The sequence below is a fragment of the Myiozetetes cayanensis genome, unplaced genomic scaffold (genome assembly GCF_022539395.1).
Source record: "Myiozetetes cayanensis isolate MyiCay16 unplaced genomic scaffold, myiCay2020 scf6-25, whole genome shotgun sequence".
In the NCBI taxonomy this organism is placed as follows: domain Eukaryota; kingdom Metazoa; phylum Chordata; class Aves; order Passeriformes; family Tyrannidae; genus Myiozetetes; species Myiozetetes cayanensis.
In genome coordinates, this window is record NW_026087853.1 from 36,675,603 (window position 1) to 36,690,383 (window position 14,781).

At 41.3% G+C, this 14,781-nt stretch overlaps 2 protein-coding genes across 4 annotated transcripts in view; one reads left to right on the forward strand and one right to left on the reverse strand.

Annotated features, from left to right (window-relative positions):
• LTK (leukocyte receptor tyrosine kinase) overlaps positions 1-9,753 on the forward strand; it is a 97,877-nt gene extending 88,124 nt beyond the window's left edge. For both annotated transcript variants that reach the window (XM_050335529.1, XM_050335528.1), the window contains 5 exons: positions 52-144; positions 723-824; positions 2,381-2,515; positions 2,864-2,954; positions 3,819-9,753. In XM_050335529.1, the coding sequence (XP_050191486.1) occupies positions 52-144; positions 723-824; positions 2,381-2,515; positions 2,864-2,954; positions 3,819-4,592 (1,195 nt within the window). In that variant the 3' untranslated portion in view covers positions 4,593-9,753. The remainder of the gene's footprint in view (positions 1-51; positions 145-722; positions 825-2,380; positions 2,516-2,863; positions 2,955-3,818) is intronic.
• Positions 9,754-9,948: 195 nt separating this feature from the next.
• ITPKA (inositol-trisphosphate 3-kinase A) overlaps positions 9,949-14,781 on the reverse strand; it is a 41,727-nt gene continuing 36,894 nt past the window's right edge. For both annotated transcript variants that reach the window (XM_050335531.1, XM_050335530.1), the window contains one exon: positions 9,949-14,005. In XM_050335531.1, coding sequence (XP_050191488.1) covers positions 13,802-14,005 — 204 coding nt within the window. In that variant the 3' untranslated portion in view covers positions 9,949-13,801. The remainder of the gene's footprint in view (positions 14,006-14,781) is intronic.

The window sequence follows — 14,781 nt, forward strand, 5'->3', positions numbered from 1 at the left end:
TCAGAGTTTAGTATTAGATTTTATTTGTTTATTTATTTATTTATTTTTAAGAGATATAGCTGCAAGGAATTGCCTTTTGACCTGTACTGGGGCAGGACGAATAGCCAAAATTGGTGACTTCGGGATGGCCAGGGATATTTACAGGTAAGTGGAAGGTGATTTGAGTCCTGGGAATAACTCCATAATTTGTATCATTTTGACCAATCTGAACTGTCTCGTGGTAAATCAGTGGAACCACTCATATGTCTGACTTTGATGACCAGTTAACTAACCAGTGTTAACGGACTGTAAATTAACACATCTATGCTTACAAGCTGATCCACTTCAACTTTGGCCCCAGGAAAATGCAAACACATGTGGACACTAAACCAAGCATAGGCAAATTTATTAGATAATTGATCATAAACAATCTTAATTTAAAATGCCCCACAACAACCATAATTCTCAGTTTATTATGTCAAGAAGACTTGCTGCATCAACACCCTGCCAAGTTTGATGTCTTCAGCTGTGTACCTAAACATCCTCAGTTTCCATCTCAGTTGCAGAGAGGACACAAAATACCACCTCAACGCACTATTTGTGTTGATGACTTTTCCTCTTTCTCACTTGGCCCCCCTTGCCGTATGCAATCCCCAGCTGCTGTTACTGTGGTGATAAGATCTTTTATATATGAAAGCCCTTTCACGCTGTGTGACATTCTCTGTGCATTTTATATTTTCCAGAGCAAGTTACTATCGCAAGGGAGGAAGAGCTATGCTTCCTGTAAAGTGGATGCCACCAGAAGCTTTTCTAGAGGGTATTTTCACCTCCAAGACTGATACCTGGTAATAAATGTCTTTTAATCACTTCTGCTACTCACTGATCAGCATCAAAAAAGGTACTGCTCAAGAAAAAAATTGTCTGCTCAACAGGAACCTTAAAAAATGTCAGAATGTCCTAGAAAAATATGAGAAGTCTTCCCTTCTACTGCATTCAGTAGAAGCATGGCTAAAGAATTAAAAAGAATTAAGAAGTCTAATGTAAATGAAGGTAACAAAAGCTTCCCATGCATAAATGTAGTATCATATGAAGCTAATCAAGAAGTGAGAAGTGAAAGCAGATTAGATTCTCTAGAAATCTCAGTTAAAAATCCAGAGAAATACCATCAGCCATTTTCCTCAGCCCTCAGTATTTGCCACTCAATTTCCTTCAGTGACAAGACCCGTTTAAATACCTCTTAAGTGATGCTCTATACCACCCAGGATTACTCTTTTGTATATTGTTTTGTGCTGCATAGAGAATGACAGCAGATTTAATCAGAAATCCTTGTTGGTTGCTGAGGAAAAAATATTTATATCTTGATTTCTCATGTAATTTGAGTTTTCTCTAAAATAAGCACCCCCTCAACAGTAGTACATTCATGCACATTGCTGGATAATGGAAGCTTTCCAGTTGTTTAAGAGTGCCTCTTTCTCTGTACAGTAGATTCTTCAATATACTGTACTGGGACATTCCCTTAAATGCCACACTGACCCAGTTTCCTGAAGTTAGTGGTGCCGGAAGACACAGGACTGCTTATCAGCGCCTAACTGTGAGCAGCCAGCACTAAGTATTTTGAAGGAAAGTGCCACAGTTCCTGTAATAGGCTATTATAAGTACATGCATGTACTGGAAATCATTTTGACCTTTGCAACAAATAGTGACTCCTAAAATTCTGCCCCTGCTGAAGTTCTAATAGAATCCTCTTGACTTCCTTGTGTCTGGACATACACAATTTCCAGTGGCACTGCCTATTTAACCCATGCATGTAAAAAAGCAGAACAACCTAATCAGAACAAAAAAATAAATGCTGCTGCCTTCCAGTTTCACTGGATGTCTCTTACTTGATTTTATTCTTGAGCACCTTGTTCCCAAACACCGATCCAAATGTCAAGGAAATTTCCCTGTCTGACCATCCAGGAGCCAGGCTGGCAGTCACACTTGCACCACTCGCTCCATAGAGGCTCCTTGGCAGCTACACTCACCACACTCACACAGGTTTCCTCACAAACTCAGCCCCAGGTTTCCCATAGCAGAGTGTCAGATGTCTGGATCCTTAAAACAACTTAATTATGGTGCAAAAACAAAATAACAGCTTGAGCTGGTGCCTCCAAAGAGGGACCTCAAACAAAGGAAAACCTGGGGTTCTATATCCTCACACTCTTGGAGCTTGGGCAAAGGTTTTGATTGATTGTAGTTTTTTCATGCAAAAGTTGACTCATAATCACACTAATTGTACATTACTATGGTTGGACTGCACCTTTGAAAGTTTGCTGCTGTGGTGTTACCTACACAGCTTCACACTAGGTTTGTGGAGCACCAATGAAACCTAATTGGTATTGTTGGCTGGTTTCTGATGCAGGTCCTTTGGTGTGCTGCTTTGGGAGATTTTCTCTCTAGGCTACATGCCCTACCCTTGCAAAACCAATCAGGAAGTGCTGGAATTTGTCACCAGTGGAGGAAGAATGGATCCACCCAAAAACTGTCCAGGACCAGTGTAAGTATTTCCTTACTCTTACAAGCCAAGGTAAAGCAGGTGTCAAACATGTAGACAAAGACACCTCTAGTCAGGGATTGGTGATTGCCCTCAGTATCAGGTGGGTATTACTAAACGCCTCTTGAGCTATTGCCTCTTATATACAGCTAAGAGCACTATAGGATTTCCTTTAAGTAGTAGTTCCCTAATGAGACAGGATCCAGGGATGACATATCCACCTTTGTTCTCCTCCTTTCGCCCACGTACCAAGTGCTGTTCCTTGCACCCGTGATCACTTCATACTGAAACACTTTTTTCAAAATTTTCCTTCTTGATCAATACTTTTTTTTTTACTTTACTTACTTAAAGGTACCGGATCATGACGCAGTGCTGGCAGCACAGCCCAGAGTATCGGCCAAACTTCTCTACCATTCTGGAAAGAATCAAATATTGCACACAGGTATTGCTCTTTGGTATCTAGGAGGATGATAATCCATGGAATGCCCACTATCCAAAGACATTGAACACAAGCTCTATGAGGAGAGGCTGAGGGAGTTGGGGTTTTTTAACCTGGAGAAGAGAAGGCTCAGGGGAGACCTCATCACTCTCTACAACTACCTGAAAGGAGGTTGTAGCCAGGTGGGGTCGGTCTCTTCTCCCAGGCAACTATCAGTAAGACAAGAGGGCATGGCCTTAAGCTCTACCAAGGGAGGTTTAGGTTAGATATTAGGAAGAAATTCTTTACAGAGAGGGTGATCTGGCATTGCAATGGGCTGCCCAGGGAAGTGGTGGATTCTCCATCCCTGGAGGTATTTAAGAAGAGACTGGATGAGGCACTTAGTGCCATAGTCTGGTAACTGTGGTGGTAGTGGATCAAGGGTTGGACTTAATGATCTCAGAGGTCCTTTTCAACCCTGTTGATTCTATGATGTTGCTTGAAAACCACAGCTGAATGGTTATTGAGTGGAGAGGGGGAGTGAAATGCCTTGCTGAGTTCACCATTTAGTAGCATTTTAATCCTACAGATCTGGATCCAACTTCCCAAAGGAGAAATTTTATACTAGTGACCCTCAGATTAACCACAGATTTCAATAAAGCACAGCCTCTGCTCAAAGGAGGCATGTAGACAAGAAGGCATTTTTGCAACTCTTAACTCACGTGATATCCAGGTGGAACACAGCACCTTGTATATTGTGCAGGAATATTGCCCAAACCTGATGGCAGTCTCTGCCAAAACCTTTTTCGATCTCATAGCTATTTCTTTTAAAGTGCAGATGTGACAATCACCCTGGAGGTGTAACTGATTCTTGTCTCCGCTTTTAAGGACCCTGATGTGATCAACACTGAGCTGCCCATGGAGTGTAGCCCCACACCAGAGGATGAAGGGAGTATGGTCATCCACCCAAACATTTCCAGTGGGATAGTGCCACTGCTGGTAAGCCCTTCTCTCACACCTCAGACAACACCTAAAACAATGGAATCTCACCATGCTGGGCACAGACTTGTACAATGCCCACAAGAGCTACTGGTGGAGAACCTGAGCAACCGGACTGCCCGAGGACCCAGCCTGCCATGTCTCAGTGATTTCAACAGCGGGTCGTGGTTCCAGCAGACCTCAAACCAGAAGCTGGACCTCAGCAATCCAGCAACCCACAGACTTAAAAACAAAACGAAAAATCTTTGGAACCCAACCTATGGATCATGGGTGCTAGAGAATATCTGTCACTTCAGCCCCAGCTCCAAGCTCAAAGCAAATCCGGAGCGGGAAGATTCAGGCTTTGATGGGAATTGCAGTTCTCCTAGCTCTCGGGCATCTCCAGCATCTCCAAGTCGAAGCAACTGCCCTCACCTGGATATCAGTGGGATAGAACTGGTGAAACTCCAGACTTTCCCCTGTGGCAAAGCAAATTATGCTTACGATGACCTGTGCTACAGTGCTGAGCACCAGCCATTAGCTTTAGCTGAGGTCAGAGCAGCTGTGCTAAGAAGCTCCAGTCTGCACAGAGATGAAAACTCTTTTTACAAAACAGAAAAAACATCTAGAGAGAGGGACTCTGGTCTGTCTTTGTCAGATGACCTGAGTGTTACTCCAGTATAGTAGAAATGTTTTTTCCCAAGATCAGGGAATGTGTGTGTCTGGAAGGACTGCTTCCTATTTCACTTACTTCCTCCATTTTAACTCCTTCAGACGGGTGAAGTTTCAACCTCAGCAATGTTCTGCCTCCTCCATCTACCTGCTGGACCCCAAGATTGTTAAAGGCAATTGCATTTCTATCTCTGTCCTTCAAATGTGTTCCCGCTTAGAGGTGGAGAACAATGGCATTACTTCTCCGAATACCTAAGGAATGGACTCCTCAATATGCTCAGGTGAAAAGAAATGGATCTACCATCCAGCTGCAGCATTTGGATGGAAATAATGACCAACACAGGTTGTGTTTCTTTCTGACTGAAGAATCCAAAAACGTGTGCTGTGCCAGCAGCAACCAAATTGCAAAGGCTGTTACATTCCTGAGACCTTTTTACAGTCCTGATGAATTACTAATTCTCATGTAGTATATGGGAAGTAAAAAAATATAGCAACCACATTTTCATCTGTTTTATTAGTAGACCTTGTGAAAGCTATTGCTCAAATTGGAAGCAGTAGGAAACAGTAGGAAGGATGGAAAAAAAAAATAATCAGACTCCTCTGAGCATGTACTTTGAAAACAAGCAATGAAGAGGAAAACAAATTTACCATTAATAAAGCAGTAGTTGGTGGAGCTGATAGCATCCCTTTGAATAGTGGAGGAAATGTGCTGCTTACCTCACAGTGTAGCTCTCCTCACAGCTCCTGCCATTGAAGGGGCAGGTGGTTTTTCAAGAAAGGGAGAGCTGCATGGCGTGATAAGAAATGGACTGTCTTTATCTTCTAATGGACTTTATTTGAGATTAACTTAATTTTTATAAGAACTTTGATATTCAGGATTAATTCCCTGTGCTATGTTGGTAAGCATTAAGATGAGGTTCTTAGGTGACTGTCTAGCATTTGGTGTACTGGAGTCCTTGGTTTTAATACCTATGTCTCTGAGGTAGAAAGAAAGTCATGCAAAGGAAGGACAGAGTAAAGGGAAACTTAATGCAAACACTACTTGGGGTACTCTTTATACTGGAAGGCAGAGTAGCTCGACCATTTGAGAAAGCTAAAACCATGACTTGGCTTCACACAGCTGAGCAGGTCGTAATTTTTCCTTGCCTTGCAAGCACAGCACACAGACTTGCCGGTAAAGATAGTTGTTTGTTTTGAAGACAGCTCATTTCTAAGGCTTTCTTTGGTTGCTTAGGATCTAAACTGATGTTTACTGGTTAAAGCCTCCAAAATAAGGAGACAGAAAAGGCAGTTTGGATTAAGTCTGAACAGTCTTTGAAGCATTCTGTCTTTGTACCACTCCTGAATATCACACTGCCAACCTACAGTGGCAAATTCCATTACCTTTGTGTGTAATCAAGTTGGGAGGTGAGATGTCAATTGTAGACTACTCTGGTTTCTTTCTGGGGCAAGAGGGTCTCTGGTGCATGCTTTAAGCTTAGTGCTCATCTGCATGTACAGTCTGAAGATACGGGCTAATAGGAGAAGGTTTACTTTGACCACACAGACTTCCTGTCCTTTACATCATTTAGGGATGGACACTACTGAGCTGTGGTAAAGAAAAGCACAGAGTGAAGAGTGTGAATCAGTCCTCAGTGAAATGCATCCTCGGCACAGGTTTATGCTTCATTATCTTACTTTGTATCTGTTCCACACTTCCTATAGTTTTAGGACTTTGACTTTAGAATTAATAGTTTTATATAATGTCATTTCAGTGCATATAAATATCTTAAGAGCAGGTGTCAAGAGGACTGGACCAAAGTCATTCCAGTGGTACCCAGCAAAAGGACAAAGGGCACCAGGCACAAACTGAAACAGAGAACATTCCATCTGAATATGAGAAAAAACCTTGCTTACTTTGAGGGTGACAGAAAACTGGAACAAGTTGCCCAGAGAAGCTGCAGAGTCTCCTTCTCCAGAGACACTCAAAAGCAATTTGGATGTGATCCTGTGCAACCTGCTCAAGGTGAAGCTACTTTAGCAGGGGGGAGTTGGACTAGATGATCTCTGGAGGACCAACCCTTCTGTGACTTCCAGACACAAATGACCACCTTTCAGCAATGGCCTGTATGTTATGGAAATAATTCCAAATCCATGTTGTAAAATGACAGATGGTCAAAAGACAGGGTTGTCTCTGTGTGAGACAAATTCCAGTAGTAGTGTGAGCACTGTGAGGGGCTTAGTAACCAAGGGAGATGGTTGACCTTGCCTCCTGACCTTCCTTCTCTTTCACCTTTGCTTTAGCTCTCTGGTTTCTCTCACATTTAGCTTGTCACCTGTCCTATCTTACATCCAGGAGTTGCTACAGCCCAGTTAGATGAGGCAGAAGAGCCCATTTAGCAAGAAATATTATCATTCTTTCCTCTTGCAGAGCCCAACATTTGTGGTCATGTTTCAGAATGGTCATCTCTGGAATATTCTAGTCAAAAATCAATAGTTGCTCTTAGTTAATCGGAATTTCATCAGTTTATCCTTACCTTTCAGATTATATTAGTCTCACGGTTCATGCATTAGTACTTTTTTCCCCCAAAGGTGACCTATCAAACTCTCCAACAGTTATGACGTGGTGTCAGCAGGTCAGCTGCCTTCTCCCTGAATATGTGATAAGACCACAGCAGAGCGCAGTGAGCCTGGCTCAACTGCAGTGGACATGATGCCACCTCACTTTTCAACCCATGGGTATAGCAGGCTCTGTCCTGAGCAGAGCACTGGTGGTCATGACCATGTTTTTGCAGGCCCATAATGACTTTGTTTTCTCCTTACCCATCAGCATGGGTTGGAAACTGGTGGCAAGAGAGGACACTTGTTCAGAAGCCATGAGAAGTTAACTATACCACTTTCTCTTCCCACAGACTTTTTACATTAAAAATACAGAGAACTGTCTTGTGCCTGCTGCTTCATAAAATGACTATACAACACCCTAAGATTGCAGTGAGAAGCAGGTAGAATACTTGCTCTCCATACGGTTACCCACCTTGAACTACCACTGTCTTCCCCATACACAGCACTTGCCTCAATGTAATTCACAAATTTAGAAAGGCTGATAGGGATAAATCTACGTAAGCCATTGAAAAGTGAAGTGAGAGAAGAGCACAGTTCTATTACCAGTGCCACAGGCAGTCCTGACTGCAGCTGTGCTTCACTTTATAAACAGAATGCAAGTCCAGCACTTTGGAAAAATACCTGTTTTTACTGCATAGCTGCATCAAGGTAGTACAGGAAGCACATAGACAAAGCTGCACTGAGGCACAATAGAACTCTATCCTGACTAGGATCTTATGTCTAAGAGTGCTCAGGAGTGGGGTGTTGAAGAGCAACAGTAAGAGCTGAGTGAGGATGTATTGATTATTTCCTAGACATCCTCTGATGGTTTGCAACAGCATGTAGCTCAGAGCTGTCCTAAGGCAGATGCAGTCTCTTCTAACAAGACAGAATGTGGAGCTGCAGATACCAAATGGGCACTAAAAGAAAGAGCTGGGAATTTTAAAAGCATCTGCACTAACAACCTAAATTTTGTACAAGCTTTTCACTCTCTCAAATGGAACAATCTTCTGTCAGCATAGTTGCCATGAATCTTTGACCTGTAACAGGTTTTTTTTTAGCTGCTTTTTAAAAACCCTCACAGATAAGGAATTTTTAATTAGTATCTTGGAGGAAATAATGCTGAAATTGCCCCTGTTGTGATGCTGAATGCTACATGCTGTCCAAACCATATTATCTCAAAAGAAAAATAACAATGCCACACACCATAACCTTCAGTCCTTAAATTCTGAAACTTACTTCATACAATCAGAGATTTCATAGTGCTCAATTGCAACCATTTCAAAATATAACTTGCTTGAAACCATTTTTAAGGAGACACTTATAGTGATAATCAATGAGAGAACCCCATAGTGTCAAAATTAAATTACTTTGGCAACTGAAAGCTGAAACACAATTTTGATTCCTAGAGGAATGACATGAGCTGGAAACGTGGGATTAATTCAGTCCTGTTATGCATGTGAAGTCTTCCAACACTTCCCACTGCAGAATCAGCCATTATAGGATTATTATAAATTGCTCTTCCTGAGAGGTGTCTTTTAACATGTTAGCAAATTGGTTTTGTATTTGAGTGTATAGAGTTGTTTTTTCTTCTGGGTTCAGCATTAGTACTTTATGTTGCTTCATACAACCTCATACTTACATTTTAAAGAAGGGACTTAAAATAATGCAAATGTTATTTTGTCTTTCTCTGCTTTCTTCTCACATTTGTTGATATTCCTGCTTCTGATTTGTTATTTTTAATCTCAATTTAAGCGCTTTGCATCTTCATTTTTCCCTTGAAAGAAAAAGAATTTTTAATTGCACACATTTAAGGTGTTCCCCTCATATCAACTCTTTTCCTGAGCTAATTTCTCAACAGATTTGCCAATGGGCATGTGTGCACTAAGAAAGCTTTCCAGGACTAATAAAATAGTTAAGAGCTTTTGCAAGTGTAACTTATTCCACCTCCAGTACACTCCCCCTACTTACCCAAAAGAGAAGAAAACACTGCTGCTGCAAATATGGTTTTCAGCAATGTACTTGCGCCTCCACAGCTGGGTCAGCCAGGGATCAGACTTTCTTAGACTCTTGAGCAGCAGAGCTCTGTGAGGCATAGCTGTGCTCTCTCCTCCTGGCTGTCCACCCTTCTCAGTCTGATGAAGAGACCTTAGTGATATCATGTCTAATATCTCTCCATCACATTATCTGAATTTGTTTTGATTTGTCATTACCTCTGATCATGGCAGCACTTCTTGCCAACTTACCTTTCTGGGTGACTACTGTACATAAGCAGATGACAAGCCTGCTTCTATGCAATATAAAGTTGGACAAGTGTATCCTTCTATATTTGCGACACAAAATAAAGAGACACTAATGGTGGTATTTGCTTCCCTCTCTGTTACAGAACACTTTGCACGCAGGTAAGAATACATTCTTTCGTGCTGAGAAGCATTGCCGGTCCTGGCATGTTGACTGTTCCTTCCTGTGGCCATACAAAACTGCCCAGTGGAACAGCTAACTGCTCTGAGTCTGACAAGTGCCTCTTCATGCACATTTTTTTGTATGCTATAGGCTATTCACTGAGATTCACCTCAAAGGAAGCCAACAAGCTTTGTGTGAATCAGGTTCTAAAGTTAACACATACAATGGGGTTTGCGATCAAGCTCCAGTGTTAGCTTCCAGTTGTCTTAGAACTGGTTTTGCTTTAGGAAATACCAAATGCTAAAGACTAAAAGCAAAAGAAACATTGAAATAAATAGTTCTTTGTCCCTTCCCTAAGGAATTTCTGGAAGAAAATACATCATTCCCATGTGACCAAATCACAGCGGCTTTTTTTTCTTCAGTCTCATTTATTTAGTAGCATACACACTTCAGAGTAACAAACACTCATCCAATACAGTCAATGTCAAGAGTGACCATGGTCAGCATTGCATTGTAGTGTTCAGAACTGATGCATGTGGATGATACAGGCCATTTGATCTCAGTACCTTAAGAATAACAAATAACAACAGCAATAAAAAAATAGCAAAAGCCCTCTGAGATACTTAAGGGTTTGGTCCAACTCCCATTGAAATCTTTCCCTTTAATAGGAACTGGATCCTATTAAGTGAATTTCTCCCCCTGTACAAAATTTAGAGGGATTTAATTGTTACCATTTTGGTTAAATTTCAGCCACATTTACATCCCTGTGGGGCCTCAACACCCAACACCTTCAAACTTATCTGATGTATCTCTTTGTGCATTTCTTTCTATATTGCACCTTCCTCCAAATGATCTCACAGCATCTTGCAGGGAACAGTGAAGGACAGACTCACACCATTCCTGTGAGGTAAGTAGGAACTGTTCCCATCTGTAAAATGGGAAAAAAACTGATGCCTAGTTGTCCATGGCCAAAAAACCAAGTCAATGACAAGTTGAGGGAAAGAAGTCCTACTTTCAGATTCACACAGGAATGCAGCAGCTACAGCAGTAAGCATTGCTGCATCTAACCAGTGAGTTTAAAGACCTTGGTGCCTAAGTCAGAGGTCAGCTGTTCAGCACCCAAGTGCCTCTGGGCCAGCATATCTTACCATGCTGTGGAAACACACACACTCTCAGTGTCTCCAGAGCGAGGCACTATCCCAGCAGATGCACTAATGAACGACATCCTGGACTTGCGTGTGAACAAGTCCCTTGGTTACCCTGCATCAGCTCTTCAATGTTACGTACCTGTGCAAATGCATCATGCTGACTCTCTGGTAAAAGCTTATTGAAGGCAACTTACTCCATAGTGAAAGAAGGCTTCCACACACTAGCGAGTGTACACAGACAGGCCCTCTGGTCCATCTGATGAGAAACAAGGTGTCTAATATACCCTGTGGTAGTTGGCTTAGGAACTCACAGCCTCACCCCCCTAGAACTCCTGTGCTCAGTGGGAAATCCTACCCTTAGCAGTTTACCTAGAAAAGCTGCCTATTTCTCTTCTTTCCCATACCAGCAGCAGATCATTGTGATTTCTTCCTTTCTGATCCCTCAGCAAGGCAAAGAGGACATTTCAAAACTAACTCACTAGAACTACGTATATCATCTAGCATGAGTTTCCAGACCATAGTTTGCTATAGCAGAGATTTTCATTTTTCCCAGACCTTTCCAACAGTCATTCTAAAACTTTGTCTTAAATTCTCAACTGACATCTGAGCACCAACCTCTACCACCTAAATCTCTCCTCTAGAAAATAAGTTACACTGATGCAAAAGATTCACAGGTGTGGTAACAGAAGGAAGAAATTTAACTCTGAAGATTAATTAGGCAAACTACTAAATGAATTATATCTTCACAGTGTTATGTCTAACTTTAATAATTTTTTTATTATGGTAGGACTGCTTGCAATTGAAGTCTCATATAAAAAGGTATGTTATTAAAGTCCTCCCTGTGAGACCCATTTACCTGCTATTCTCCTTAAGCACTGTTATCTGGTGGCTTATCTGTTGGCTTCAGGAAAGGAAAAATACTTTTAAATTGTATGAAATTCACCACAGATTCATTTGTCATTTCATAGCAGTTCAAAAGTTAGGAGGCATCATCTGGAATGACATCTGTGCTGTCAATTAAAAAAAAAACAAAAAAACCAAAAAAACAGTGTAAACCCCCTAAAACACTTAAGTGGAAAATTCATTAACATACCATCATGCATATAAAACTGAGAGACTCTGAGAGGCCACAGAAGTCATCTGAATTTGCAGTGAACTGCAAAAATAATTACCAGTTTCAGACAACTTCTCGTTTAGAATGAAATGTTTCCACATGTCATTACTTCCTACAGAATACCTACTCTAAGCCATCTAACATTTATATGACAATTGAGCTTCAGTTTTTAATACTGCTGTTTTCTTTAGAGCTGACGAAAAAGTAATTAAATCTGACTGATCTTTTAGTACAGTAGTGTGTTATCCAAAGTAACTCCTTTTAGAAATTATTTTAGGCTCTTCAGTTCTAATTACAAAAGTTACACATAGATTTAATTCCAAACCTGAACTCTACAGGGTTTTTTTGCTCATGATACTGATTATTATTGAAGTAGCAGTTTCTCAAAGCATGGAGTCAGCTTCATATATCCAAAAGTTCTCAGAATCTCTCCGGAGCACAGGACACCAGCAAAAGACAGCAATTTCTGATCAATGTGCATTACTAGCTTTAGATGCTGAAAGAGGATTAACCATCGACTAGCAATGCAAGTCTAGTCCACATTTTGAAAACTGCATCATCGCATTATTGATGTTAAAACCTGGAATGTGAGTGAACATGAGACTAATGATAGTATTTACACTGCTAGTATTTAAAGAACTGTTCAAGTGACTAGAGGAAACCAAGGAGAAGGTATGTGAAGCTATTACAAGAAAACACTTCAGTCTTAACCTAAAAACTGTGGATTTTCTGTGGCTGTGCCTGAACCACAGTAAAAGAAGGATGAATCACAGATGGCCCTGCAATTCCAGACAGGGACTAGAGGATGTAATATATTGACATTTCTTCACCCAAACTGCCTGGATTTAACAGCTGATACCTTGGAGGAAGGATACCTGGGAATGATCTCATCATTGTGTAATGCTGTGAATGCAGAAACATTACCATCCTGATTGCTGTGCCTGTTTATACACTTAAGTGGCAGCATTGTATTTGAGAACAGGAACATGGCCAAGAAGTCACATATGTTAGGAGACAGTCAAACCATGATCTTAGAGATCACATTGGTTGCTGATTACTAGTGCGTGCATCTGTGTGCTTGTGTATAGGGGTTTTATCCTTATAAACAAGCCTTGGGAAAAAAAATCTTAATTCCCTGATCTGTGTGTGAAAGATCATTAGTGATTTTCAGAAGTGCAGTTCAGCTGCAAGAGGCCAAACTTGCCAAGCTACTAACATTTCAAACAGCCTACCCAGCTGGAAAGTCAAATGGTTTTGGAGACCATAGGCTGCTATTCTCTCCCTAGAGTACTTGTAATCTCCTGAGAAGCTACATAAAAAGCCAAGGCTGTTCTTGGATAGAAGCAAGGCTAGGGTGGGAAGGAGGAGGAATGGTCAACAGCCGTTAGCCACATCAAGCCACCACAAACTGCTGTCTCCCTTTGCTCCAGGTTCACCCATTTCCACCTTGTTCACTCTGTAACGAACGTAATGCGGCAGAAGTTGTTGGTCCAACCAATAGCGTACACAGGTGCAAGAAGACTTGGAATTAGAGAGGAAAAAACCAATCTGGTTTCAAAACTGAAACCATTTTTTCCCTGAAAAAAGATTTTTTTCTGTCCCAAATCCCCAAGCATTTGCCCTGGTTCACTATAAAGTAATCTGGAGTCCAATTTTGCCAGAAATCACAGTCATTCTGGTTTACCACACAGACCTCTTGACTCATGCTGGTGTGATTCCCAAGTATGGAGATCTTCATTCTCTGAGGACCAGTCTCAAGTTCATCTGGTGCAACAGAGACCAATCTGGAGTTATTGTTTACGTCCATAGAGGGCTGATGCAAAGTAATTTTGATCACTAACTGCTGAGTTCTGGATGTAGCTTCCTCTGCACCTCAGGAGCTTGTAGTTAAAGGTTTCCTTCTAACTGAGTTTCCTTCTACTTCAATAAAGCAGAAAATTACAGAGAAGCCCCACAAGTTTTGTGCCATTCTTAACTCATCTTTCAGTGATGCTTTCCAAGATGCCAATCAAATTGTCCAACCCCAACAAGTACCCATCCTCCCTATTGCCTTCTTGCCAGGGGATTCTGTGATCCAGTGTCTGCCCATCAGGGAGAAGGGTAGTCTTTCCAAAATCAATCAGCCACACATTGGCATTCCCACTGCCATCATGTACAAAAAGTAGTGAACTTCCAACGACCTGGAAGACAGATTGAAATGATGAGGTTAAAAATACATCTTCAGCCCTTCCCCATCACGTAACACTTCCTGATAAGAAGGTGACCTCCTCAGATAGCCTGTCACCCAACAGACTTTTGGGCTGCCCTTATCCATTGTTGACAATTTACATGCCCCACTTGCATAACCATTTCAATCAGTAAGGTATAAAAGGGCATGTAGATGAGAAATGGATACAATAGAATCTCACTTAGCAACAGGTCTCAATTTAAGCAATTCAGAAAGGCCAGTGGCTATTTTCAAACAGACCATGACCCATGATTAATAAAAATACCTCCAGAGATAAGAGGACATCAGTAAGGTAAAATAAAATGCCTAATCTCAGAGCTGTAACAAGCAGAACTTTCAATGCTAATGATGCCTTCTGCACATCAAAGCACACAGGGAGAACATCTAAAGCAGAATTATACAGTATTTCAATGTAAATCCATTAGAACTAACACAGTCCTCATTGTCAAACTACAACAGTGCCATTGTACTAAATGCAAACTTCCACACTGCCATTCCCCTGTAAAGATCCCCACTGGAACACACAAAGATTAGAGAAACCGCAGGAAACCAGTACTAATAAACCACTCTGTGCAGTGGCCCAGAGTTCTAAGTGCTGGGATATTATAAAGATGTGAGGATTTACTATTTCTCAACTAGTTTAATCTTCTGTATCATTGTGATCAAGGTTTTGTGGTATCTGTGTTGTTAACATACATTAGTTTTGTTCCTTTCTACTCATACAGCAGG